The sequence below is a fragment of the Uloborus diversus genome, chromosome 2, assembly GCF_026930045.1.
Source record: "Uloborus diversus isolate 005 chromosome 2, Udiv.v.3.1, whole genome shotgun sequence".
In the NCBI taxonomy this organism is placed as follows: domain Eukaryota; kingdom Metazoa; phylum Arthropoda; class Arachnida; order Araneae; family Uloboridae; genus Uloborus; species Uloborus diversus.
Window position 1 is genome coordinate 2,875,089 of NC_072732.1, and position 27,132 is coordinate 2,902,220.

General features: G+C 38.5%; 3 protein-coding genes across 3 annotated transcripts in view; 2 read left to right on the forward strand and 1 right to left on the reverse strand.

Moving 5' to 3' along the window:
- Window positions 1-24,068, forward strand: part of LOC129217750 (hepatocyte growth factor receptor-like) — a 144,102-nt gene extending 120,034 nt beyond the window's left edge. The window contains exons 20-23 of the mRNA XM_054852090.1: window positions 6,130-6,239; window positions 9,933-10,095; window positions 15,286-15,422; window positions 22,754-24,068. Coding sequence (XP_054708065.1) covers window positions 6,130-6,239; window positions 9,933-10,095; window positions 15,286-15,422; window positions 22,754-22,919 — 576 coding nt within the window. The 3' untranslated portion in view covers window positions 22,920-24,068. The remainder of the gene's footprint in view (window positions 1-6,129; window positions 6,240-9,932; window positions 10,096-15,285; window positions 15,423-22,753) is intronic.
- LOC129217694 (uncharacterized) overlaps window positions 1-27,132 on the forward strand; it is a 125,733-nt gene that overhangs the window by 38,183 nt on the left and 60,418 nt on the right. The window lies entirely within an intron of this gene.
- The window catches only part of LOC129217693 (katanin p60 ATPase-containing subunit A-like 1), a 41,926-nt gene continuing 40,100 nt past the window's right edge, over window positions 25,307-27,132 (reverse strand). The window contains exon 10 of the mRNA XM_054852027.1: window positions 25,307-25,542. Coding sequence (XP_054708002.1) covers window positions 25,344-25,542 — 199 coding nt within the window. The 3' untranslated portion in view covers window positions 25,307-25,343. The remainder of the gene's footprint in view (window positions 25,543-27,132) is intronic.

The following is a 27,132-nucleotide window of genomic DNA, read 5'->3' on the forward strand; positions in this document are numbered from 1 at the left end:
CCATTGAAAAATAATTCCAACACAAAAAGTTTCAAATTAGTACAACCAATATTTAAAGAGATATGAAACGCAGCGTTTTGTGACTTACACCACTTTTCACTCGCCGTCAATAACGCCTTTTAGGGGAGAATATAGCAGTTAACAAGGGTTCAATATTATATGTCTGCATAGAGTGTGGTTTTTCAAATTGTTGAAGATTTTGTAGTGTGCTTTTGCGTATCACGGCGTAACATTTTTATTTATTTTTGAATAGCTATGAAAATTATAATGTTACAAATTCTGTAAATAGTAATTATTTTAGTAACGTAACCTGTAAATAGTTTCCCGTAATGAATATACAGCCCCTTTACATTCGGCCGAAGTATACGAGCCCCCCCTATTCTTTTTCTTTTTATTTCATTCACTGATTTTATCAATGAAAGTGTAGAACGGTGTAGCATTTTCTGGAATATTTGAGAGCTCTCTTTTCGGTGTGTATATAAGCCGTTACGCTGGATAAAAAGTTTAGTTTCGATTGAGAATTCGAACTGAGAGCGTATTTGCTCTGTTTATTGCGAGGCATTTCGCTGTGTTGTTTTCGTATTTGGAAGTAAATACGTGTGTAACCGTGTTGAGTTTACGGTGTTGAGTGATATCAGCTTAATGGCTGATTCATTTAGCAGTTGTTGACGCTCTTTCCTGTACATAGTGTAAATAAATTTCCTGTATTTTTAATCAAGAACTCTGTCGTCCTTTCAAGAAAGTCGGAAGCCGCACCGGATCCGTTACAATAAATACCTTGTTTTTTACTTTGACGACCTGTCAGTGTTCTGAAAGGGCGGTAAGTTGCAATCACATCTTCTGTATGGTCCGTCAAACTAGAATATCTCCCTTAGTTTTGGTCGCACAAGTGTCAAGTTTTTTGTGTTAGTAAATATCTTTCAATGGAGATTATTTCCCCAAACATAAGCTAGGGGACCTGGGGCCCGTATAAAAACTTAAATTTTGTATTTTCTGACTCATTTTCATTTTTGCTTCAAACTTTCAATATTTTAACCCTGCATCTGATTTTGAACATTTTTGAAATTGGAAGTATGCATCTAGGACTACCGATTGTGAAAATAAAGGCCTTGCAGGTTAAAACGGAACGCCTTGTATACTTGTATGCTACGTTTATCGACTATTAGTTCTTGGCCTTAGGTTTTCTTTACGACGCTCGTGGAAAAAAAAAACCTAAGGTCCCTATATATATTTATATGGCGGTTCTAGAAAAACCGAGCTAATCGATAAAACGTCATACGTACTAGCTATCTACTTCGCTCCTGAGAGGAGACTGTGAGCTCTTATTGGCTGGCGGGTTCGATTCAAATGCATGTACTACTCCGCTCGTAATACGATTTTTTTTTTAACAACTGACAAAAAGTAATGGTGAGGATGCAACAAACTAATCCGATTTCTAAAACCTAATTTCACTCAAAATAGGGAAGTTGCAACCTATTAAATGTTCATATTTTGGCTATTGAATATTGTTAATTGACCCTCAAAACTAAAAAATTCACCATCGCCGAATTTTAAAACACCGTGGTTGATTTTTAATGAATTTTTAAAAATCAACGTGCAAAAGTGCGCTCTTCTGAAACGTCACGAGCCTACGTCATAGGGCGCGAATGGGCAGCCTTCCGCCGAAGATCCCTCGTTTTCGCTACGGACATTTTGAGTGCGCTGATATTTTTATTTTTTAGAAATTCAATAATCCTTTTGAACACACTGTGGAGGCCGGATTCGTTAAAGCACAATCCAAATAATCTTCCTCATGTAACATCAATGATGATATTCGGATATTTCCGAGAGGATGAGAGGTTTAATGTTCCAGGAACGCGAGGAGAAAGCCTTTTACGTTTCGTCTTCGAAGTCGAATGCGTGACTTTCGTTTCTCCCCTATCGGAAGAGGGGATGACGTCACTTCCTATGCCATTTGACGTCACAAGCGCTTGAACTTTAAAAATTAATTTAAAAAAAACTACTTAGAGTATCGCAAAATTTTTTTCACCTATGATGTTCATACATGTTACTCTATCATGTAAAAATAAAATTGAAAAATCGAAAGCTTCCCTATTCGGACAGCAGGCTGGGAATTATTTCTTTCGCTTGGTCTCAGCGTATTTCTCTACCGTCAATAAACGTTAATGCCTGGTATAGACCAAAAGTAAACAGATTGCCAGAGGGTCTTTTGGGGATTTTCTCTGGGAAAAAAGGCAACGAAACGGATTCGTTCAGGATGCTCCCAAATTTTGATTCCGAACCCCCAAACGAGGCAGGGGCGGATTTACAGCGTATTCAAGGGGGTGGCGATTGAAAACCGTTAAAGCCATTCCTCTCCCCAAACCCGTCATTTACGGGGGTAGGGAGTCAATTGCCCCCCCCCTATCCTGTCTTTTGAACAGTAATCGCCCCCACGAACAGCCCCCTTGAAGTGTCAAATCTCCCCTTTGGGGGCTATCACCCCCAGGATTGGACACTACTGTTCTGAGTCATAGCAATATATTATCGTACCAGTATAGTGTAGTCCGTGGAAGAAAAAGGTTGGAAGACACATATAGAAATATGAAAATTATTAAAAAGGGGGGAGGGGCGAGCTTATGTTCAAATTGAAAAGTGGGTAACGCTGTTCATCGTTGAGTACACTAACTGTTTAAACTTAATTTCAAGCAAATTCGTGGAATGTGTTGATGTATTGAATATTATTATCGTCGAACATCAAACAATTAATCAGAAGGTTGAATAAATAAAAATATTAAGCCGCAGAATTAAAAAACATAAATATATACATTTATTTACAATCGATCACCCAAAATATCGAGCGCCTTTTCTACTCCAAACTTATTCCGCTATCTTCGTTAAATTCCTATTTATGGAATTCTAAATTGAAAGTTAAAGTTATTATTTTTCTTCTTGCAACGCAACGCCTGCAAGGCTTCGCTCTATCTTTTAGCTCGATGGAAGGTTTTCCTGTCCGTTACAGAATGTACTTGATTGAAATTAGTAGCGAGTGCTAGTGATTCCTTCAATTCTATATTATTGGTTTTAGGAAATGACGGTCACGGAGGGCGGCGGCCGCCCCCACCGCCCCCCCCCCCTAGTAAATCCGCCACTGAAACGATGTCAATATCTCCCAAAGGCTAAGTTCGGAAACACCTCTCCGGTCGACACCTCTCCGGAATTTGTCTGGTTGCCCGGTGGAACAGTTGTTTCCGAACGCTTGTGGTTACATCGCGGTAGTTTTAGTTCAGTAGCAGACGACGCTCTCAAAGATGCTCCAATCACAGAGCGTGTAAAATTTGATACACGATCGGATTGGCCGAACCATACCACGTGATCTCGCAAACCACGTCGAGGCCGCGGTAGGAGCGGTTGCAACCGCTGTAGAGCAACCGCACTGTAAAAAAAAATCCGTAAAATTTACGGAAAAAAACTGTCAGCCAGGACGCCAGTTTTCTTCCGTTTATTTTACAGAAATCTTCCGTATTTTTATTATTTATTCAAGCTGATTTATTATTTCATGAAGATTAAAAAATGAAACTATACTTTCATAAATACATTTCAATATTTACTATACTACTACGAAATACATGCATACAAAGGTACATTTCCGAATATGCCTCAGTAACAGATGACAAAAAAACAATAATAATAAAATATTGTTTAGGATGCAATGAAATGGAAGTTGCAAACGATTTAAGACTTACTCGCTTTAAACAAATATAAGATCAAAAACTCGAGCACGAGAACCAAAATCCAAACACGCGGGCGAAATTTCGAAGATTCGAAGAAAAACAAAGTATTACCGGTTCCAGATTCAAAAAAACAGAGAAATCCTGTATTTTTTTACGAACAGTTTTTTTCTGTAAAAAATACGGATAACTTCTTCAAAATTTACAGTTTTTTTTTACAGTGCGCATGCGTTTCCGAACGCTGGTCGGTGGCACCAAAAAGCACGCGGCGAGTTCCCGAACTTACCCAAAGTTTTATCAACACAACGAAATTCCTTAATAGGGATTTTTCAATGATTAAAATTCCCTACTGTAAACCGATCGCGATCGCAAAAAACGAAACCTTTTCATTAGTGAGTATGAAAATTGTGTATGTCTGATCATTTTTGAAACAGCTTTATATTATTGTACTTCCTTTTAACCTTCATTTCCTCTCCCCCAAATGCGGTAAAATGTCCCCGAGTCTTCTCTGAACTTCATCTTACACTTTTACCCACCCCGAAGAATGTCAATTTTCACTTACAAAGGGAAAACAAACTTATTCCTGTTTTAACATTTTTTTAAACCTAAAGTTTTTTTGACTTCAAAAAATAATAATGGTGTAATCTCAATTTTCAAAATTGGGGTACTGCCGGATTTTAGAACGAGAAATTTCAGGTCCTATGCTGGTTTGATTTAAGAAATCCCGACTTAAAAATCGTTTTTCGACTAAACTTTTTGTCGTTAAACTTATTCATGCATTCTTTCGAATTTTACGCAAATCTCCCAATTTTTCAGCTAAGTGATGGCAGCCATGCAATGCTATTCGCATTCGCCGTCTGCTTGGCATCCATTTGTTCTTGTCCAATCCAAACACGTGGTTGACGTCGCCCAATGGCGTATTTCTTCGTCTACATCGAGTCTATCTTTTCCGTGAACGCAGTCTAGTTCATTTACTGGTGCTTGTAGTGGTACTTGTTGCTGTTTGTACTACAAAAACACACTTATCTTATGAAGACGCATACTTATGCAGGGTTGCCACTCAATTTTGGAAAAAAATTCCCTGTGTTTTCCCTGTATGAAAATAAAACATTACAAACGAGCGAGCACTGATTATTTGGAAAAGAACATTAATATCTTGATCATTTCACCACAGGGTAAAAAAACGAAACACAAATTTCTAAATAAATAAGAATTCATAATAACTGAAATAATAGCATGGTGGTTGAATATATTCAACTTTTTATTCAAAAAAAAAACTTCTCTTAGCCATGGACCTAAAAGTGTATAAGTGACCCAGAACAACGATTATTGACGACTCATTTCATGCACTCTAAATTATCATGAAATTTAAGATTATATTTTTATGATAAATATTTTAATATTTACTTCAAAAAAAAAAACTTTCAAGCAAATGACCATTTTTTATTTTACTTTATTAATATTCTCATTATAATTATTACTATTTATTTAATTTTTGGTAGTTTATATATTTGGGAATTGATTTTTGTAACTTTAATTTAAGAAGGAAAAAAAAATTCCCTGTATTTTCCAGGTTTTTGAGGAAATTTTAGAAATTCCCTGGATTTTCCCTGTTTTTTTTTGTTGATTTTTGAATTCCCTGTTTCTTCAGGTTTCCCTGTGGCGTGGCAACCCTGTTATAGACTTCATATATATAGAAACTGTTCAGACGCATACATATAGAAACTGTTCAGACGCATACATATAGAAACTATTCAGACATCCAGACCCTGGTATTCCTTTGAATTTTGGCGTCCTAAATACAAATTATGTTTTTCGTAATTAGGATTGCGAGGGAAGCCATTGGGAAACGCGATCAGTGGCGTACCATCGCAATTGGTGATTGTGGGAATGATTGGAATTCAAGGCATCAAAACTAAAATGTGCTGGATGTTTTTATTTAATTTTATTTCTGGTATAACTTTGATATAACCCCCCAAAAATTACGCGCCAAATCTGGCACTCCTTACGGACTTTTTAGGGTTGCTGTTTCTTATTTTGGTGTTGCCAATTTAGGTTTTTTCAGCTTTTAGGTTTTTGCTGCTGCCAAATTTAGTATTTTCTTGTATTTTGTACCATTTTTTGAGTTTTTTTTTTTTTTTTTTTTAACGTTTTGTGGCACCATAGCAGGTATTTTGCTTGGCGAGAAAAAAAAAAGTCGCCAAATTTCCGATTTGGGGGGGGTATATCAAAGTAGTTCCTTATTTCTACTAGGTTCATTTGTAGTACGCTAGATGGTTTTGAATGACAGAATTCTAAATTGTAGAAGATTCGTGATTTTTAGTCATGACTAATTTATTTATGTCAGTCAAAACTCTCCATCCGGTGACTCGAATAAATTATTTTGTCCCATGATTGAGTTCGTTCTTTTTTTTTCCAGACTCCGACGGTGAAGGACCTGCTGAACTTCGGCGTGCAGATAGCCGCGGGGATGAGCTACCTGGCCGAGCTGAAATTCGTGCACAGGGATTTGGCGGCCAGGAACTGCATGTGAGTACATCTTCCACACGTGCTTGCGTAGGCGGAGGGGGGGGGGGTCAATTGCCACTCCTCAGAGTAGAACCTCCGATTTCCAAGCTCCTTCCCAGCGTCTCGAAGACAATTCAAAAAATTGCAATTTTTAGGACTTCAATTTCCAAAAAGTTTCTGGAAGAGAGCCGCTTAACTGCTTCTCGCCCCTCACAGTGACCTAAATTGTAAGTGATTACCGGGTTCGCCACTCCCCCCTCCCCTCTTCTGTGTAACGTCCCCAAAGACAGCTTAAAAATAATAGCTTTTTAACGTTAGATGAACAGTGAATCTCCGACTCCTTCCCCTAACATAACCAAAGATAGCTCAAGATTGTAATTTTAGGGTCTCAATGTCGTCAAATTTCCAGAGAGGGCCCTTGTGCCTTCTTTCTTCCGCTATTGTCAGTGAACAGAGACAAAAAAAAAAAAAAAAGTATACTTACGCCATAAATTCTGAAAATTTTGTCCCAAATGCCTCCGTAAATATCTCAGCATAGTATGAAATTGCGTGTCTGAAACCTCAATTCTAAATTTCTGGGAACAGCTCCGAAATTCCGATCATTCTTTTAAAGTCAACAAAGCTATCATAAATGCGTTTTTAAAACTTTAATTCCAAAAATTTGTTTAGAGAGAACCCTTTTATCTCCCCTATTCCCATAGCATCACCAGTGGTAGAAGATGAAATTGAGTTTTAAGACTCCAGTTTCGGCAAAACCGAAGCTTTAGGTCCCTCCCTCGTCAAAGAGTCGATCCGACCCTTTGACCAAAGATAACCTAACATTCACTTCGATTTTGAAAAGATATTTGGGAGTCAAATCCAACCCTTAAGCTTAACATATAAGGAGCTTGAATAAAGATGGGCGAGCAGTTTCGAGTATTTGCCCCACCTAAGAAATACTGATACTACAACCACCATCGTGTTGCACCATAGGCTAATAATAAGAGTAGACCGAGCTTTCCCAGATTTGCTGATGAAAAAATGGGTTCATGGATACATCATGTGACGGGTGGGAGGATTGGCGAAAACTTTGGCAGCATGGTTGCTAGATGGCAGGATTATCTATAGTTTGGCACTCGACATTTATTTTAAGACGTAATGTGTTTTCATTATAATTTGTTTTCCCAGGTGCAGAGATTGAACTGTTTTTCTTTTAGTGATGCATTATTTTGACATTAGTCATTAGTTTTTGATCACAGTTTTCAGTCACTTTTATTTCATTCGGAGCTGCTACGTCAGCGTTGGCGTGAACGTAATGGCGTAAACGTTTTGCGTTAACGCAAAAATAACAAAAAAAATCGGTATCTTAAATTGAAATTGCAGGTAAAAATCTTACCGTTTGCCGATTCTTTTTGAGCGCTTGCATCTTTTATTGCTTAGAGAGTTATTGAAATTGACTAAAGAAAATGCACAGTACTATCTTAACGAAACACTCACTATATTAACAAAATATTTACAACTTAGAACAACAAATTTACAAATCGGACTCCATAAAAGATCATTCTTCCGTGTTCCATCAATTCTATTTTATTTCTCGGAGGCGCTGATCGTCTGCTAGGATCAACGCCCGCTGTTGCTAGGATATCCACCAGTCCCATGGTTTGGTTTATGAGCAGCAAAAGGGTTGGCACAGCTCGGTCTATTCTTATTATTAGTCTATGTGTTGCACCTATGCTTCCCCTTACCTAACTAGAATCCAGATTGAGCCCATGTCCACTTCGATAACTTTTTTGACCCTCGAAACTCGAAGACGGCTTCGCTTTCTACAAGATTGGTCCCTAAAATGGTTCCTCCGGAAGACGTTTGGGACCGTTATAGTTTTTATCAAATATCGTTCGTCTCTCACAGGGTTCGTACTCAATTTCAGAAATAAAATGAAGGAGTTTTGGAGGAGTTCTGAAGGAGTGAAATGAGATTTTGAAGGAGTACTAATGGGTTGTCCTTAAATGGTGTCACACTTTTTTTTCTCAACATGTTTGATCCCTTTCACCTTGTCGCAAAGTGTTACACTCGATCTTACTCCTCCTCTTGTCACATGTCATATTTTTTAAAACATATTGTTATAATAACTGCATGATGTTACTTTTTTTCACCCTCTCTCTTCCCCTTGTCACAATTTCATGAACCCATCTCCCCTCTCAAGGCATGACATCACTTTTGGTTTACTCATTTTACAATGTCATAACCGCGATTTGCCAAACAATAGTTTTTTTACCACACTCACCTAATATTGTACATCTGCTTATTCATTTTTAAATATTTAAATAACAATTAGACAAACTGACTTTTGCCGCTGAGAGTGGGGTGGAGGGAAAAGCAATAATCATTTAACTTGAAAAATTAGCCACGCACCATTCACTTGTGAAGTGTCTTAGTCATCAAATAATATTGTAACGGATCCGGCGCGACTTCCACTTTCTTGAAGTGAAGACACAGTTCTTGATAAAAACTCAGGAGCTTTATTTACACTATGTACAGGAGAAATCGTTAACAACTGCTAAATGAATCATCAGCAATTAAGCAAATATCACTCAACACCGTAAACTTAACGGTTACACACGTATTTACTTCCAAATACGAAAACAACACAGCGAAATGCCTCGCTATAAACAGAGCAAATCGCTCTCAGTTCGAAATCTCAATCGAAACTAACTCTTTATCCAGCGTAACGGTTTATATACACACCGAAAAGAAATTTCTCAAATATTCCACACGCTTCTGGAAAATAGTAGACCGTTATCAAATTTTATTAATGAACAAAAAGAAAATAGGGGGGGTCGTATACTTTAGCCATATGAAAAGGGGTTGTATATTCATTACGGGAAACTATTTACAGGTTACGTTACTACAATAATTACTATTTACAGGATTTGTAACAATATTTTCACCTTCAACTTTTATAATTTCTATGATCAATTTGTAAATCACATCTTGGTGAGGAAAAAAGTATACGAAACTACTACTTTAAAATCGCTCTTGTGGCGAAGATAAGTTGTCGATCGAAATATTTGAAGTTACTGCCATAGAGGAAGACTATTTAGCTATATAGTCTTGAACTAAGAAAGAAGGAGTTCAAACCAAAATGAAGGAGTTTGAAGGGCCCTTCAAAAAAATTTCCTAAATGAAGGGGTATTGGAGGAATTTTGAAGGAGCGTACGAACCCTGTCTCACCCCCTAGACTCCCCCTGCATGTCTTTGCCGCGGAGAGAATCATGGGTGATTGTGAGTTCATCAAAAAATACCTGAAAGTTTCAAAGCTAGAACGGGAGGGGGGAGGGGGGGGTAATCTTTGGCCCCTATTACTTAAGTGCACCTTTGCCATAGTATTAAACAGTTCTGAGTCAAAATAGTGTGTGTACATTAGATTAAATTTTTTAATGGGTTACAAAGTTACTTTTGAGCTGGTGTTATACAAAATTATCTCGACATTTGTCCATCTTAAGGGATAGGTGTCCATCCTAAGGCTCTTGCAGGTACATTTGATGAGTATTATATAACTTTTAAAAAATTTGCGGAGGTAGGGAGATAAAAGCATAACAAAAAAAACGTAATTCCGGTATTTTCGGACATAAAAATACCGGAAATACGTCCGAAAATACCGGAAATTCGGTAAAATACCGGAACACAATCACCCCTGTTAAATTATTGTAATGTGTGTTCTGTGTTGCTTTCCAGGCTCTCGGGAGAGGGGACCGTGAAGGTGGCCGACTTCGGCCTGTCCCGCGACATCTACGAGCGCGACTACTACAGCAGCGACAACAAGAAGACGAAGCTGCCCGTCAAGTGGATGGCGCCAGAGAGCCTCGAGAAGGGAACCTACACCACCAAGACGGACGTGGTCAGTCTCTCTATTTTATTTTATTTTTTTCTTCATATCGTCGCCTCAGAGCAACACTAAGGCATCTAATCCCAGGAGTAACACTAAGACATCATACAGTTTGACCGCGGATTGTATGTAATTTGGCAATCTGCCAAGTAAAGACGATTCCATCTGAATGAATACAGCAGGGAAGAAGGGAAAATGACGATGGGATTTTGATGCACGCGTTTTGTAATGTCACTAGTGCCTTATTCATTTATTGCATTCTCTAGAATATAAAATAGGGGAAACAAAAATAGTTACCATGGAAACAACAAAAAGAAAAGAAATTATTTTCATTTCGTTCAGGAACGTAAAAGCAAAAGGGTAAGCTCAACACTTGGTTGTGAATAAATAAATCAATTCCTTTTTGCCGTGAGGATATAGATCGAATATACTTTATAGATTTAAAAAATGTTTGCTGAGAGTAAATTTTCATTTTTACAAAACTAAGGCTAAATAATAGAGAGGCAAACGTGCACATCTGTAGCAAACCAACTAACACCCCTATAAACTAATAGATACGTCCACTTCCGCCTATAAACCGGATATTAGCCTAACCATGTAATCGATGGTCAAAGAGTACTGTTGCTCTGTGGCGACGATATGCTACGTACGGTCCTGACATCCCATTGCGTCCTTGTTGTAAATTCCTCAGCCAATAACCGACGCGGAGGCATGTAAGCAACCTTTACTCAGCTAGGGACCGTGTAATAGGTTTTGGGACTCCTGATTGGCCAAGCGACGCAAATGCGTCTCTCTTTTTTATTTTTTTTCTTCATATCGTCGCCTCAGAGCAACACTAATAAGGCATCTAATGCCAGGAATAACACTAAGACATCCTACTGTTGCTCCCGCCCGACGATATGCTACGTGCGGTCCTGACATCCCATTGCGTCCTTGTTGTAAATTCCTCAGCCAATAACCGACGCGGAGGCATGTAAGCAACCTTTACTCAGCTAGGGACCGTGTAATAGGTTTTGGGACTCCTGATTGGCCAAACGACGCAAATGCGTCTCTCTATTTTATTTTTTTTTCTTCATATCGTCACCTCAGAGCAACACTAAGGCATCTAATCCCAGGAATAACACTAAGACATCCTACTGTTGCTCTGTGGCGACGATATGCTACGTACGGTCCTGACATCCCATTGCGTCCTTGTTGTAAATTCCTCAGCCAATAACCGACGCGGAGGCATGTAAGCAACCTTTACTCAGCTAGGGACCGTGTAATAGGTTTTGGGACTCCTGATTGGCCAAGCGACGCAAATGCGTCTCTCTTTTTTATTTTTTTTTCTTCATATCGTCACCTCAGAGCAACACTAATAAGGCATCTAATGCCAGGAGTAACTCAACGTTAAATCCCGGTTATCACAAATTTGTGCCATTTCAACTGCGCTTGCGCGCGGACTTTGTAATTAATTTTAGCAAGATTTTTGAAATCGGCAGACATTTTAAATTTGTTAATAAATATAAGATGGCAAGAGATAAAAATTAGAAATCACGAAATTTTCTCTGATTTAGTTTTTAGGTCTCGGTAAAGATTGAGTTTTGCGTCTTAATTATTAATGGATTCAGAACTGATTTTTCTATCAAACGAAGGCCCTTTTCAGGGCCAAATTTTTAACCTCAGAAGAGCGTACTAGAGTTGCAGCATCACTTCTGATACAAAGCCAAACCCTCAACTTAAATAAAAAATCTATAATACTGAACTGTTTACGCTTAACGTAAAATATCCTTAAAAGACGGATATCTGTACTCATATTACAATAATTTTTGAAGTAAACAACGTGTTTTACGTTTATGTTAAATAAATATTTCCAAACCAATCAATATTATAGTGTCATTTTTCTCTTTACATTACAAAGATTATCAGTTATTCATATCTGTAGTTTCATATAATATGTCACGAAATCGCTGTGAAAATATTCTAATCGCATTCATTAGTTTGTTGGGACTCTAGCACAGCCTAAATATTAACAAGCAACGCGAAATCTTAAAACAGAAAGCCGAAAAGCTAAGTCCGCGCGCAAGCGCAGTTGAAATGGCAAATTTGTGATAACCGAGATTTAACGTCTAGTCCAGGAGTAACACTAAGACATCCTACTGTTCGACCGCGGATTGTATGTAATTCGGCAATCTGCCAAGTAAAGACGATTCCATCTGGATGAATCTGGCAGGGAAGATGGGAAAATAACGATGGGATATTGATGCACGCGTTTTATAATGTCACTACTGCCTTATTCATTTATTGCATTCTCGAAAATAAAATGAGGGGAAACAAAAATAGTTACCATGGAAACAACAAAAATAAAATAAAGTATTTTCATTTCGTTGAGGAACGTAAAAGCAAAATAATAAGCTGAAAACTTTGTTGTGAATAAATGAATCAATTCATTTTTGCCGTGAGAATATGGATCGAATATACTTTAGATTAAATGTTTGCTGAGAGCACATTTTTACAAAACTGAAGCTAAATAATAGAGAGGCAAACGTGCACATCTGTAGCAAATCAACTAACACCCCTATAAACTAATAGATACGTCCACTTCCGCCTATAAACCGGATATTAGCCTAACCATGTAATCGATGGTCAAAGAGTACTGTTGCTCTGAGGCGACAATATGCTACGTGCGCTCCTGACATCCCATTGCGTCCTTGTTGTAAACTCCTCAGCCAATAACCGACGCGGAGGCATATAAGCAACCTTTACTCAGCTAGGGACCGTGTAATAGGTTTTGGGACTCCTGATTGGCCGACGCAAATGCGTCGTCCATGTTTTTCCCCTCAATCCAACGCGTGTGAATTCATTTCATTCTTCAGAAGTTCTGCATTCACGTTTGAATATTTTTAATTTGTCCCCTTCGATTAATGGAAGAATTTAATTTTTATTGGGAAGAATATAATTAGAGCATGAAGAAGAAGAAGAAAAAGATGGATGACATTTTTGTGTGATAGCCAATCAACAGTCTTAAAAGTTTTACATGGTCTCTGGCAAAGTATGCTTATATGTGTCTAAATGTCTTCTCCTTGCTGCTACAGTGGACGCCGTTTAATTGAATCAGTGGTTCATTGAATCAACCGATTAAATGAATCAAATTGTCAAACACAGAACAAAAATCCATCTTTATTGAATAAGCCACTTTATGGAATCAAAATAGTTTAGAACAAATGTGGTTCAAATAAGCGGCGACAATGTATTACCTTGAAACTGATGGCTAAAACTAGTTCGGCACATCATTGAGACTTCGCGAACAAAAGTGCGCAAGGTAAAAACTTTGGTATTAAGAAGCAAATTACCGTACTTAAGCAAAGGTCCGTCATTCACGGGGTCAGGAGGGGGCAATCCCCCCCCCCCCCGGCTTTGAGAAATTAATGCATTCACATATGAAATTTTACGTCCAAATATTCGTAGACGTAAAACAGTAGTATGTCCAACCTTTTTTTTACACGGAGAACGCACCGCATAATACGAAGACTCTCGTGGCCCAGAAAATAAGTAAAAAAAGTAAAATAAAAAAATAATAATTATTAAAAAAAGGAAATCTAGAGAACATGGGAATGGAAAGAAAATGACAAACCAAGAGTCACACACACACACATTGTAATCATTATTTGTTGATATTTTGAGGCTCTGAGAGGTTGAGCTCCGACTCGGACAATGTTTACCGCTGTTTCGGAAAATAGGGAGGGATAATGGGGTCGTTTCCAAAGTTTTAAAAGTATTTTTTTCTAAAAGAGTATGCTTAAAAACATAGGATCTGACCATTTTTTTTAAAAATAATTTGTTTAAGTTTAATATTAAAAAAAAATTATTTAAATCGGTGATCTTTCTTTGTTTACATTTCTTGCCGATGACATCACAAATGATGAAAATGCCATTGTGTTGCCATCCACAGAGCAAACTATTTAATTCGCATCTTTACTCATGTGTATTGGCAACGATAGGGTTCATAGCAAGCGCAGAGCGCAATTTTAATTCGCTTCTTGATTATCATAACATGGAAACGCTGTAGAAAGATGCGCCAAAGAGCATCATTTGTGACGTCATCAAGACCACGCCTTGTTTGAAAAATCGCACATTAAAAAAAAAATTAATTAAATAACTGTTTGGAAAATGAAAGTATTTTCTGGGTCCATATGTTATTTTTCTTTTTTGCTTACTCTATCAATTTCAGCGACAAAAAGTACTACTTTTGACTGAAGGAAACAACACCATTGGCGCTAAGTTGAGTTGAGAAACTTTCTTAGTAGTTATTCAAAAATATTCCAACTGGAATCCGAGCCAATAACACGTCTAATTTTCACTAAACTCCACGAAAACCGGTAAACATAGTCAAGGTCACTGCTCAACTAATCAGAGCTGCACTACACATGTTTTTGTTTAATGTAAATTTTGCATCTATTTCTCCAAAACCGAACATTTGGTTCCCAATTTTTGTGACATAACCAGGAAACTAAACTAGCTAAGAAGAAAAAGTAAGTTCAGGGGCCGGAGACGTGATTTGAGATAAGGGGGTCAGTAACTTTCGAGACAGAAATGCCACGCTCTGAATATCTCCCTCTCTTCCAGTGGAAATTCTGAATAACTTCCACCACATGCAGAGAATTTCGCGCTTTCAATTGGTACTAAAGGGTGTCCCAAAATTAACGCAAAATTTGAATTTGCCGCCATTTTTGCAATAAATGGTTGGCAACCCTGAAAAAAGAACAATTTGACCGCTGAGAGTTTAGGGTAATCAAAAATGGAGCGTTATACGATACAATAACGCGCTTTCATTATTGAACAATTGTTTCAAAAATAATGAAAGTGGAGGCTGGTCAAGCAGTTACTGTTATTGGTATCGCAACACGGTGGTTGTGGGCTTGTCGACATAGACCTTTGGCTTCAAATAACCCCATGAGAAGAAATTTAATAATGTGAAATCACACGATCTAGGGTGCCAATTCTGATGACCGAAATGACCAGGAAATGCCTCATGCAGTAACTGAAATGTTTCACTCTCTCTAGCTGTATGGTACAATAACGCCCCATTTTTACTAACCCTAAACTCTCAACTGTCAAATTGTTTTTTTTTCATGGCTGCCAACCATTTATGGAAAAAATGGTGGCAAATTCAAATCTTGCGCTCATTTTGGGACACCCTTTATAACTAATGTCTCTTTGCAGTGGTCGTACGGCGTGGTGCTTTGGGAGCTGATGACTCGCGGGGTGACGCCGTATCCGGACGTCGACAACTGGGACATCCTGCAGTACCTCAAGTCCGGCCGGAGGATGCCGCAGCCCTCCTACTGCCCGGACCTCTTGTGAGTATTGCCATTTATTCCACACTTGATTCACTGCAGGATGGTGGCTTCGCTTACGAAAAAGTATTGCACGCACGATGATGAAGAAACTAACCTGTTAAATCATCAGGGGTGATTGTGAGTTCATCAAAAAATACCTGAAAGTTTCAAAGCGAGAACAGGGGGGGGGGAGGGGGTAATCTTTGGTCCCTATTACTTAAGTGCACCTTTGCCATAGTATTAAATAGTTCAATAGTCAGAGTCAAAATAGTGTGTGTACATTTGATTAAAATTTTAATGGGTTACAAAGTTACTTTTGAGCTTTTGTTATACAAAATTATCTTGACATTTGTCCATCTTAAGGCTCTTGCAGGTATATTTGATGAGTATTATATAATTTTTAAAAAATTGCGGAGGTAGGGAGATAAAAGCGTAACAAAAAAAAACATAATTCCGGTATTTTCGGACATAAAAATACCGGAAATACGTCCGAAAATACCGGAAATTCGGTAAAATACCGGAACACAATCACCCCTGTTAAGAGATACAAATACAATACAAATACAAAAGCGATGACCAGCAACGGGCTCTGGGCCCAACTAGACTGGTCCTAGTCCACTGACAATCCCCAGTGAAGATCAATGGCCCTCTTGAAACTATCTACTCCCTTGCTCATGACCAAATCTTCCGGTAAACTGTTCCGAGGTTCCACTACCCTGCTATGATAATCATTTTTCCTAACATCCATGTTAGCCCGAGATTTAAACCGCTTAAAACAATGACCCCTCGTCCTGTTTTCAGTGCTGAACTTCAGCCCCGTAACGTCTTTCATTTTAATAAATTTAAACAGCTGAATCATGTCCCCTCGGTCTCTTCTTTGCTCCAGACTGTACATTTTTAGCCTTCTGAGCCTGGAATCGTAATCTAAGTGGGAAAGTCCACTTATTAGCCTCGTAGCCCGCCTTTGAACCCTTTCCAATACATGAATGTATTTCTCAAGATAAGGAGACCAAAACTGAACAGCGTATTCCAAATGAGGTCTTACCCAACTTCTATATAAGGGCAGAAGAACTTTAGATTCATATGAGCTCAAAAAGTTACCGTCTCAAATACTGTCTGACCATTGATTGTATGGAAAGGCTAATATCCGGTTTACATGCGGAAATGGACGCGTCTATTACCTTTCAGGGATGGTAGATTCTCTGCTATAGATGTGCGCGTTTGCCTCTTAATTATTTTAACTCAGTTTTTTTTAAAAATGACAATTTATTCACTGCAATTATTTTTAAATCGAAACTATATTTGATCTATATTCTTACTCAAAAATTAATTCATTTATTTTGTTTGCAACAAAATTTGGTGATTATCATTATGCTTTTGCATTTCCGAACGAAATGAAAACATTTTATCTTTTTTTTTGTTGTTTCCATAGACACTCATTGCGTTTCTACTCATTTTCACCTCAATTAATACAATAAATGAATAAGTCTCTAGTGAAATTATGAAACGCTTGCACGAAAATCCCATCGCTATTTTCCCTTCTCCCTGCTAGATTTATTCAGATGGAATCGTCTTTATTTGGCAGATTGCCAGATTACATACAATCCGTGGTCAAACAACAAGCTTTCAAGGTCTTTTCATTTGTTTAATAGATCGGTAGTAATGGGCAAAAGCCGCTTACATGTACAATTAGAGACATGCATACAATGTGTTGGCACAACCAAAAGATAACAACACTCGACGTTAAACCCCGGTTATCACAAATTTGCCATTTCAACTGCGCTTGCGCGCGGACTTAGCTGATTTCAAAAATCTTGCTAAAATTAATTACAAACATTTTAAGTTTGGTAATAAATATGAGATAGCAACAGATAAAAATTAGAAATCACAAAGTTTTCTCTGATTTAGTTTTTAGGGCTCGGTAAAGATTGAATTTTGCGTCCTAATTATTAATGGATTCGATGTCCGATTTGTCTGTCCCTTTTGCAGCATCACTTCTAATACAAAGCCGAACCCTCAACCTAAATAAAAATGTATCATACAAAGTTGTTTACGCCTAACGTAAAATATCCGCAAAAGACGGATTTCTGTACTAAAATTCCAATTATTTTTGAAGTACGACACAACGTGTTTTACATTTATGTTAAATAAATATTTCCAAACTAATAAATATTGAAGTGTCATTTTTCTCTTAAGATTATCAGTTATTCATATCCGTAGTTTCATATAATGTGTATCACGAAATCGCTGTGAAAATATTCTAATCGCATTCATTAATTTTGTGGGACTCTCGCTCAGCCTAAATATAAACAAGTAGCACGAAATCTTAAAACAGAAAGCTCAAAAAGCCAAGTCCGTGCGCAAGCGCAGTTGAAATGGCAAATTTGTGATAACCGGGATTTAACGTCTAGTGATAACAACCGACTTAATAGAATGCAATATGCGTCCCTTTGCAGAGGCGCATTTTTTCCCATGATGCAACAGTTCAATGACGCAACTTGGGGTCTTCCCGTGACGCACAACGTATAACCACTAACTCATCAAAATTTATAACCAGACTAGCTGCGTGCCCGGCGTTGCACGGGCTACCTAAAAATGTAAGAGCAGTCCAGTTGATGCTTTTGTAGTACACTGACACTAGTTTCTAACGCGTTAAGGAATAAATAAATGCGCGTAAAGCAAGGTTTTCAAAACACCAGTAAAACATATTTTTGCCAAAACACCTCATCAACGTTAATAATCGTTATCAATGATACAAGTTATGAGTACATTTTCAGTCAGCACAAAAGGGGAAAATATATGCATTATCAACTATAATCTTTACTCACGTTAAACTGAATTACATCTGATAGACTATATCGGAAATATTTATGCACAATAACAATCCGCTTTTTACATAAAATAGTCTACTACCCGGCGTTGCCCGGGTGTTTATTAATGCAACATACCACTCAGATAAATATTTGGATGGATTCTATCCACATGGTCGTACAAGAATTACATCAATCCGTTTTCCAGGTACAAACCCTCAAAGAACTCAAATAACTTGTAAATCACTCATTTACTTTACGACGTGCACGGTTCTCCTCGAAAATGAAAGTTATGTCATGTGACGCGTATTTAACAATCAGGCTTGAACAAAAAAAAAAACAGCAAAATTGTGCTGCAGATTACGGCAAAATAATCGAAAAGTAAACAATTTAAACACCCTGATTACAGGAAAAGCCTTAAAACAAAAGCCTAATTTTATTTCTTTATATTCGAGAAAAAGAAATGGCAACAGATCTTTCATCTCAATGATTTTCTTCACGCTGTAAATTTTAATAAAAGCGTTCATCCGGAAAGTTGAGTTGAAGCACTGAATAATAATTTGAATGGAGGAAAGCCTTCGAAAAATAGGGATTTGATTTTGAAATCTAAGAGTCATAATTAATAGTTTTTAATTGATATCTCCGCTAATTATTATCGGAGGATTATGTTAAATAGCCAAACATGAAGACGGGAAGATGACGAATCCATCGATACCTGGTTCGATGGTCAGTTCACTGTCGTTCGGGAGAAGAAGCTTGGACATAGATAGATAGATAGATAGATAGATAGATACTCAGATTTTATATGTATAAGATGAAAAAACGAGTGTAGTATTTTTAACATGCCGACTAACCACGAAAAGTTTTTTTTTTTTTTGAGTGTGCTGTGTTGTGGTTGCGTCCAGAGTCTCTTGGCAATGGTTACACCTAAGGCCCCTATATATACGAGCCGACGCATCAGCTTAAGATCAGCCATTTTGGATCGGAGCGCGTGTTTGAGTGGTTGCCTTTTCTGGCGAGTTATCGCGTTTGGTGATTGTTCACTGGAGCAATTATTAGCGGCACGTGAATTGTTTATTAAATAAAATATTATTTTCGGCAAATTTGGTGAAATCCGAAACTTTGCTGTGGTAACCCAAGCAGTGCAACAATGAAAATCCGATCCAAAATGGCTTAACTTAAGCTGATGCGTCGGCCTGTCTATATAGCGGCTCTAACCAGATGAAAAAACGAGTATAGTATTGTCAACATGGCGACTAAGCAAAAAAAGCGTTTCTTTTTGAGTGTGTTGTGTTCTGGCGGTGTCCAGCGTCCCTTGGCAATGGTCACCAATGCCGCACCATATCCTCGAGTCCTTCCGGTACTAGTGATAAACCATTCATGTGCCCCCAAAGCACTGTGAGAACCATAGAGTAAAGAAATTACACACAGAGGCCTCGCTATACTAAGACATTGAAGCCGGAAGTTGCACCGCTGTATCCCAAGATCCTTAGCTTCCTGCCAAATATCTTAAGATACATTTTGATTCAAACCTTCCATTACTGAATCTGAATTGGTAGTTAATTTAAACTTAGATATCGTTGCAAGTTTATGAAGCACGTTTTTGAAAGTGCATTACAACATAAATTAAAATGTAAATCAATCCGCCAGCCACTTTATTTGGTTACTTTCATAACCCCGACCACAATTGCACCGCTGTATCCCTTAATTCCGGTTTTAATTTCATCTCCTTTTTACCATAGGCGGAGCCTCTCTATGTATATTTCTTTACTCTATAGTGAGAACTAGAGCCGCTATATAGATAAACTGATGCGTCGGCCTAAGTTTAGCCATTTTGGATCGGATTTTTCATTGTTGCACTACTGGAACCATTTCGCCGCATTTTCAGGCCCCTATTTAAGAACCTTCTGATGAGACCAGAACGCAGAAATTTTCGTCATCCAGTAAGCTATAATCACATACTTAAAATCCGAAATTTCAAGTCTGTAGGTCATTTAGTTCCGAAGTTAAGCGAAAGCAAAGTTTCGCATTTATGACACTCACTCACTCACTCATGATCATCAAAATAGAACTAGTACTTCCCATAAACTCAGAGAGGTGAAATTTGGTACAGAGTTAGGGTTCAATGGCCACATAAAGGGAAAACTATAAAAACTAGGCTAATCGAAGATCTGGAGTGGACCCTGATTAGAAAACACAAGAGCCCAACCAAACTATTAGAGATCGACATACCGCCTTTATGAAAAATTTTCAACTTTGTGGGCCGCTTCATTTGATGTCAAAAATCGAAAGTCTGAAGTATCTAATGAAGAACCCTCAGCTGTATTAGGGATATGGTAATGCCCCCTTCTACTACTGGTACATAAAAAAATCGACTGTCATGGCAAAAGTCCAGCGTAGTGGGACACATCTTCTAGTTTAATTTAATATAACTTTAGTCTACTCGAATATTACACAAATTAAATGTTTCTACAAAAAGAAGTGAAATCCCACCAAAAACGTTCTGTAAAAAACTAGCCAAGTCTCGATGGAGCTGCTTGTTTATCTCTAAAAAGTAATGAAATCTAGACAAAGTCATGACAAGTCGAAGGTTCCTTACTGCGATTTCTTTATTGTTATAGTTAATGTTGTGTGACTTGGCCGTTAAAGGGTACACAAGGGTACAAAACCAGGTGCTCCATGACACGATTGCACCAATCTGTCGCCAGAACCGCTACCCATTGACGATGGAAAATTGCCACTTGGAAAACGTGTAAACAAAATTGACTTGTACCCACTAACGTATAAAGAATGTTTAAGCTTGGCTAGTTTTTTACAGAATGTTTTTGGTGGGATATTTTATTCAATAAACAATTCACTTGCCGCTAATAATTGATCACAGTGAATAATCACCAAACGCAATAACTCGTCAGAAAAGACAACCACTCAAACACGCGCTCCGATCCAAAATGGCTAATCTTAAGCTGATGCGTCGGCTCGTATATATATAGGGGCCTTAGTGAGAACAGATGAACGTCACGCAAATGGTAACACGAACCGCTTTTCATGTTTCTTCACCATTTTAAAAATACTGACACTCGTATCACCACTTTGTTCCATATCTTGAAAAATTTGTGGTTATTTTTAGGTATTCCTCATCGTTGTACTTTTGGACACACGAATCAATCATTTGTGGTACTGTCTCTTACGATGTACACTATCCAAATTCGAGAGCCAACAAGTGTCTACCTTCTAGGGTGGCGTAGTGGCACACTATCGTATGGTTTCCACCCACGATATTGTGTAAATGTAAATAAGCAGCAATCGAAGGAGCATAGTAAAACATGTTTTTGGATGTTGCCCTCCTGGTTTCAGGCAGTTTCCGGTTGCAAATTGACTAGGACCAGCCTAGCTGGGCCCAGAGCCTGTTGCTGGTCTTCACTTTTGTATTTGTATAAAATAGTAAGTCTTAAAATAAGATGAAATTTTAATAAAAATGGCTTAATTGGGTAGATTTTAGTGAGGAATGGAAGATATCTTTCACACGATTTGTAAATGGATGTAGTCGGCGTACGCGGGTGACAAATTTCTCGCCACGGTGCTCTTTCTGAAATTTCGGCAGATTTTAAACCTGGATATCGGGATCATGAGGTCTAATCATTTTTGCGTCAAAAATACATCTCTTTTGATTGCCACCTGTTAATACTTTTTTCATTTGATACTATTCGCGTGGTGCCCTGGTAAGAGTAAAAAGGGTACGAAAATGATATTTACAGGTTTAAATGACACAACTTTCGTTGTTAAGGTGTCACAGCACCTTTCAAACATTTTTTTTTTAAATTTAAGTAAATTTCATATTTCTTTGAAACCATAACATGCATACTTATTTCGTAATCAATAATTTATTTTCAAAATTTAAAAATATTGTCTACTTTTTTTAAAAATTCAAAAAATTGAGGAAATTTTTAATTTTTTAAAATCCCGAAGGCTTTTTTATTTTTGCACTAATTAGAAAACGTTTTTTGTAAAACGATCACTATGATCATCTCTAAAACTCTGTGCATTCATTTGCTTATGAGTTCATTCGAAAATTTTCTGTGATTCATTATGTAAAAAAATCATTTTTTTTTTTAAATTTGGTTTTTATAGGTTTAACATGCTCTAAGCATTAGAGTCATTTATAAAATGCTCATCCAAAGCACAGTTTTGTCAAATAGGTTATCCCAATTGCAAAAAGTATTACTTTAAAGCGGTATCTTTAATAGAAAAAAATCCTTAGGGATTCTAATGACATGAAAACACAAAAAAAACCATCATTGATAAAAAGCAATTTAAAGTTTTTCTTTTTCATAAGAACACATAGGGAGCATGGCCTAAAACCACCCATATATTTTGTAATATTTGAACCAAAGCAATGAAACTTTTCCCCTGTGTTCAGAATAGTTTTTAGTTTTGAAATAAGCAATAAACATTTTTTTGATCGTTTCATCATTTTTGAGGTACTCTAACCCCTTAAATCTATTCATGAAAAGTACCGTCTTTCAATTTTGGTGCTCTTTCCAGGTACGAGATCATGCTGCGTTGCTGGCTGGAGGATAGCAAAGACAGACCCACCTTTTCGGAGCTGGAGGCAGAAGTCGAGGGGGTCATCACCAAACTGCAGAAGAAGAGTCAGACGGTGGGCCTCAACGTCACTTACGTCAACTACCCCAGGACCGAGGGACCCTAGTCTCTGGATGACATGGATTCGGTGATGGAGACCATTAATCGGCTGCGACGCCGACAGGAAATCGGGGTCCATGATGGACATCCGACGATCGGAAAAGGAGACGTCGGTTTGGTTGTGTGAAGCAAAGCACCGAACGAGCAGTCCTACTAAAGCGCTGTGTGTGGACTTTTTTGCACAATTGAACAAATCTCGGCAAGTCGTAAACATTCCAAGGGGTCCGGGCACCGACTAGCACAGCATTCGAAACAAATACGATACTTTGTCTCACCCAGTACAAGCTCAGTTTTGGAGCAACAGTCACGAGATCCGTACTGGGCCGAACAGTATTATTAGACGAAGTGCATCAGTGAAAGATGAGACGTTTTAGGTGGAACGTTTTCAGAACACCTTAATTGCGAACGAAACGTCCGTCGTAGCTACAAAAATGGAGCACCATTCATGTGATTTCTGGATTGATCGTCTGCAAGTGCTGCTTTCCCTGCAGAATGCGAAAGCGGGAAACCGAAACTTGGTGGCGATTTGTGTCAGTCCGCCGATTGGGGACGATCCTCATGTTTTTGTTCATGGCTTCATCAGTGATTCGTTACCGTGTCCGCGTCACATAGCAACGTCATGTACGGAACATTCATAGCGAGTTCTCTCCGCGGGTTTTCCCCGGAATTCCTTCCAGCCCTATTTCTAACTGTGCACAATGGATGCAAACGTCTCCCAAGGTAAACTTCTTGTGATTGATTGTCCCGACACGAGAGGGAGCTCTCTTCAAGTCAGGTCCGTGGTACGCACATTACAAACGGAAATAGAGCCATTTAGTGAGTCCGGATTTAACGGGAGACTCGCTTATCAAAAGCAGGACACTGCAACCATCGTATGAAGCAAAACATTTCATTCGGTTCAATTCAAATTTCTATTACTCCACTTGTCAACGTTCGTCTTTCCGGAACCCTTTATGACTCGCTGTAGACGTTCAGCTCTCATTAGGAACCCCAACATCCAGACTCATTTCATCCAGAAAGTGGCCACACTCGTCCATTCAGGTATTTCTCGGCCCATATTGGGCCAACACTCGTGATTTTCAAGGAGCTTAAAGAGATTTCTCATCTTCCCCAGAGTCGATGATTTTATTTTTGTATACTCTTCTGAATAAATACATTTACCAATAACTCAGTCGTCATTTTGTGCTCTAGATATGACTCGACTATTTCGGTGGGGGATTGTCAACACCAGGGGCGAAAACAGACACATTTAAGGGGGGGGGGGGGTCATGCAGAAGAATGACCGCCCCTCTCCCCATGAACTAACCTATGGTTTTGGGTACGAAAAATTTATGAAACTGCTTTGGGGTCAATGAATTGAAAAGACACAGTAATCTATTACGTTTTATGCATAAAATGTTTCCACACAATGTGGACGGATACAGTTGTCAGCGGTTTAGGGAGGCGGTGGGGGGTCTTTGTATCTGCCACTGGTCAACACTAGGCGCATGTTCGAAATTTTTCGACGAGCCAATCATCGTCTCGTCGAACATTACCAAAACCAATAATGCAATACAATTAAAGTTAAATTTTTACACAAAGCAACACATGACAAGGCCAAAAGCCTCCTCCCCCAAAAAATTGATTTAAAAAAAAACATAAAAAGTTTCATTGAAAGGCAAAACTAAATCACGAGGAACTAATAATTGCAAAATGGACTAGAAAACTTGGTGTCACGAGCAAGGGCGCCCATATAGGGGGACAAGGGGGGGGGGCTTAAGCCCCTCCCTTTGAAATTAGAACTTCCTTGCTTTTAGTACTTTTTTCTTCGCAAAAATGTAAAAACATTTCTTTCCCAGCCATTAATGAATAAGTTATTAAAAAGGTCAGATTTTAATGACTCTAATCCGCTCTGAAATAGGTTTCCAAGGGGAAAATATCCAGCTAAACATGGGGGAAAATGATAAATAAATACCTTTGTGCTGAACAGTAAAGTAATACAAAACACCGTTAGAAGAAGCACACATTTGTAAATTACAGCAGACACGTGTTTCGGCGTTAGAGGGAACGCCTTTTTCAATGCAAAAAATAATGAGCTTATGGATGAAAAGACATCCGACAAAAGCCAATCCGACAACATCTTTTGTCGGATGTCTTTTCATCCATAAGCTCATTATTTTTTGCATTGAAAAAGGCGTTCCCTCTAACGCCGAAACACGTGTCTGCTGTAATTTACAAATGTGTGCTTCTTCTAACGGTGTTTTGTATTACTTTACAGGGGGAAAATATTTGAGGTTGGAACTTTGCATATGGGCGCCCATGGTCACGAGCTTAGAGCTGGGTCACTTGTCTCTTTCGTATCCAAACACACACCAGAGAGGGACGACGACGTGAAACTAGAAAATATACTTTATTGCGTGTCGGAGGACAGACAGAAGGACAGGGAGGATAGCTAGATGGATCCGAACTCGGCCATCCACTTCTCGTACTTTTCCAGGTCCTCCCTGCTGACGGACTTGTTGATCTTCTTGACGGCCTCCCGGAAGTCCTCGGGGCTCACGGGCAGCTCCAGCTCCTCCTTGGGCAGGCTCCGGATCTCCTCGGGGCTCAGGCCCGCGATCTTGCGCCGCATCGCCATCATCGAGGCGTCCCTGCAACAGTTTCACCTTTCGGTACTTTGGAAATCTGAGACGTTCTGCGCGCTCCGAAACCGGATGCTTCGTTGCACTCCGGTAACATCGATACACTCACGAAATTTAGTACAAACGAGCCGATGTGTGCATCACATGACTTCCTTTTACTCCGATTTAATGTCATTTTTTCGTTAATGGCAGATTTAATGTGATTCAATTATTTACTTTCTAAATATCACCAACAGTGGCCAAATTGAAACCAGATTAAAAAAAAAAAATCGCCAAATTTGTCGCCAAGTTGGCGAAAAAACTTGGCGACAAAAAGACTGGCGATTTTTCGCCAAGTGTCCGCCAAATTATAACACCACTTGAGTTTACATCGAAATTAACAATGATTTCCCCCCAAAATGGGGCAAAAGACTCCCTTTGGAGCATCTGAATACAACCAAAAAGGGAGGTGCACAACGAGACCCGACTAGGAGTCTAAGTACCAAATTTCAACTTTCTAGGACATTCCGTTCTTGAGTTATGCGACATACATACGCACATACATACGCACTACATACGTACACACAGACATCACGAGAAAACGCGTTGTAATTAACTCGGGGATCGTCAAAATGGATATTTCGGGTGTCTGTACCTTCCTAGGCACATATCCACGTGTGGTCGGGTTGAAAAATAAACTCAACATTCATTCGGGGGTGAGCAAAATGGGAAATGAAGGTCGATTTTTGAGTGAAAATTTTTTCGCGAATGCAATACTTCCTTTTTTGTAAAAGGAAGTAAAAATGAGGTCAAAAGTCGGGAGGTCGCCTCACAAGCGAAGTTGAATTTCCGGAAAATTTCGCCGAGCAATTCTTGGGGAAGAGAATCACCCCAAAACGAACATTTTCCCGCATTTTCGTTTACGACCTGGACAAACAATCACAAACGCCAAAGAAGTAATTACTCAAGCATTCGAATATAATTTTACAGGGTACGACCGACCGCTCAAACAATGCGGGAATTGCCGGATTTACCCTTTTTATCTGACGACGGTGGGTCATGTGAAAATGAATGCTCATGAAAAAGAAATTAATGTAACACGGCTACAACACAAAATTTTATCGATTTTACTTCAAAACAAAAGCAACAATTAGTAAAAGTAGCACTGGCAAAAAACGAACCCTTATGACGAAAATCGCGATCACAGAAATGAAACCTTTTCGTACAACAAAAGTATTATAATCATCGTGCGTTTTCGCGCGTGGACAATTTCACGTTACATTTTCTTTTCCTTTTTACTTCCTTTTACAAAAAAGGAAGTATTGTATTCGCGGAAAAAATTTCACCCAAAAATCGGCATTCATTTCCATTTTGCTCACCCCCAAATGAATGTCGAGTTTTTTTTTTCGACCCGACCACACGTGGATATGTGCCTAAGAACCTACAGACATCCGAAATATCCATTTTGACGATCCCCGAGTTAATTACAACGCATTTTCTCGTGACGTCTGTATGTACGTATGTATGTATGTGCGTATGTGTGTATGTATCTCGCATAACTCAAAAACGGTATGTCCTAGAAAGTTGAAATTTGGTACGTAGATTCCTAGTGAGGCCTAG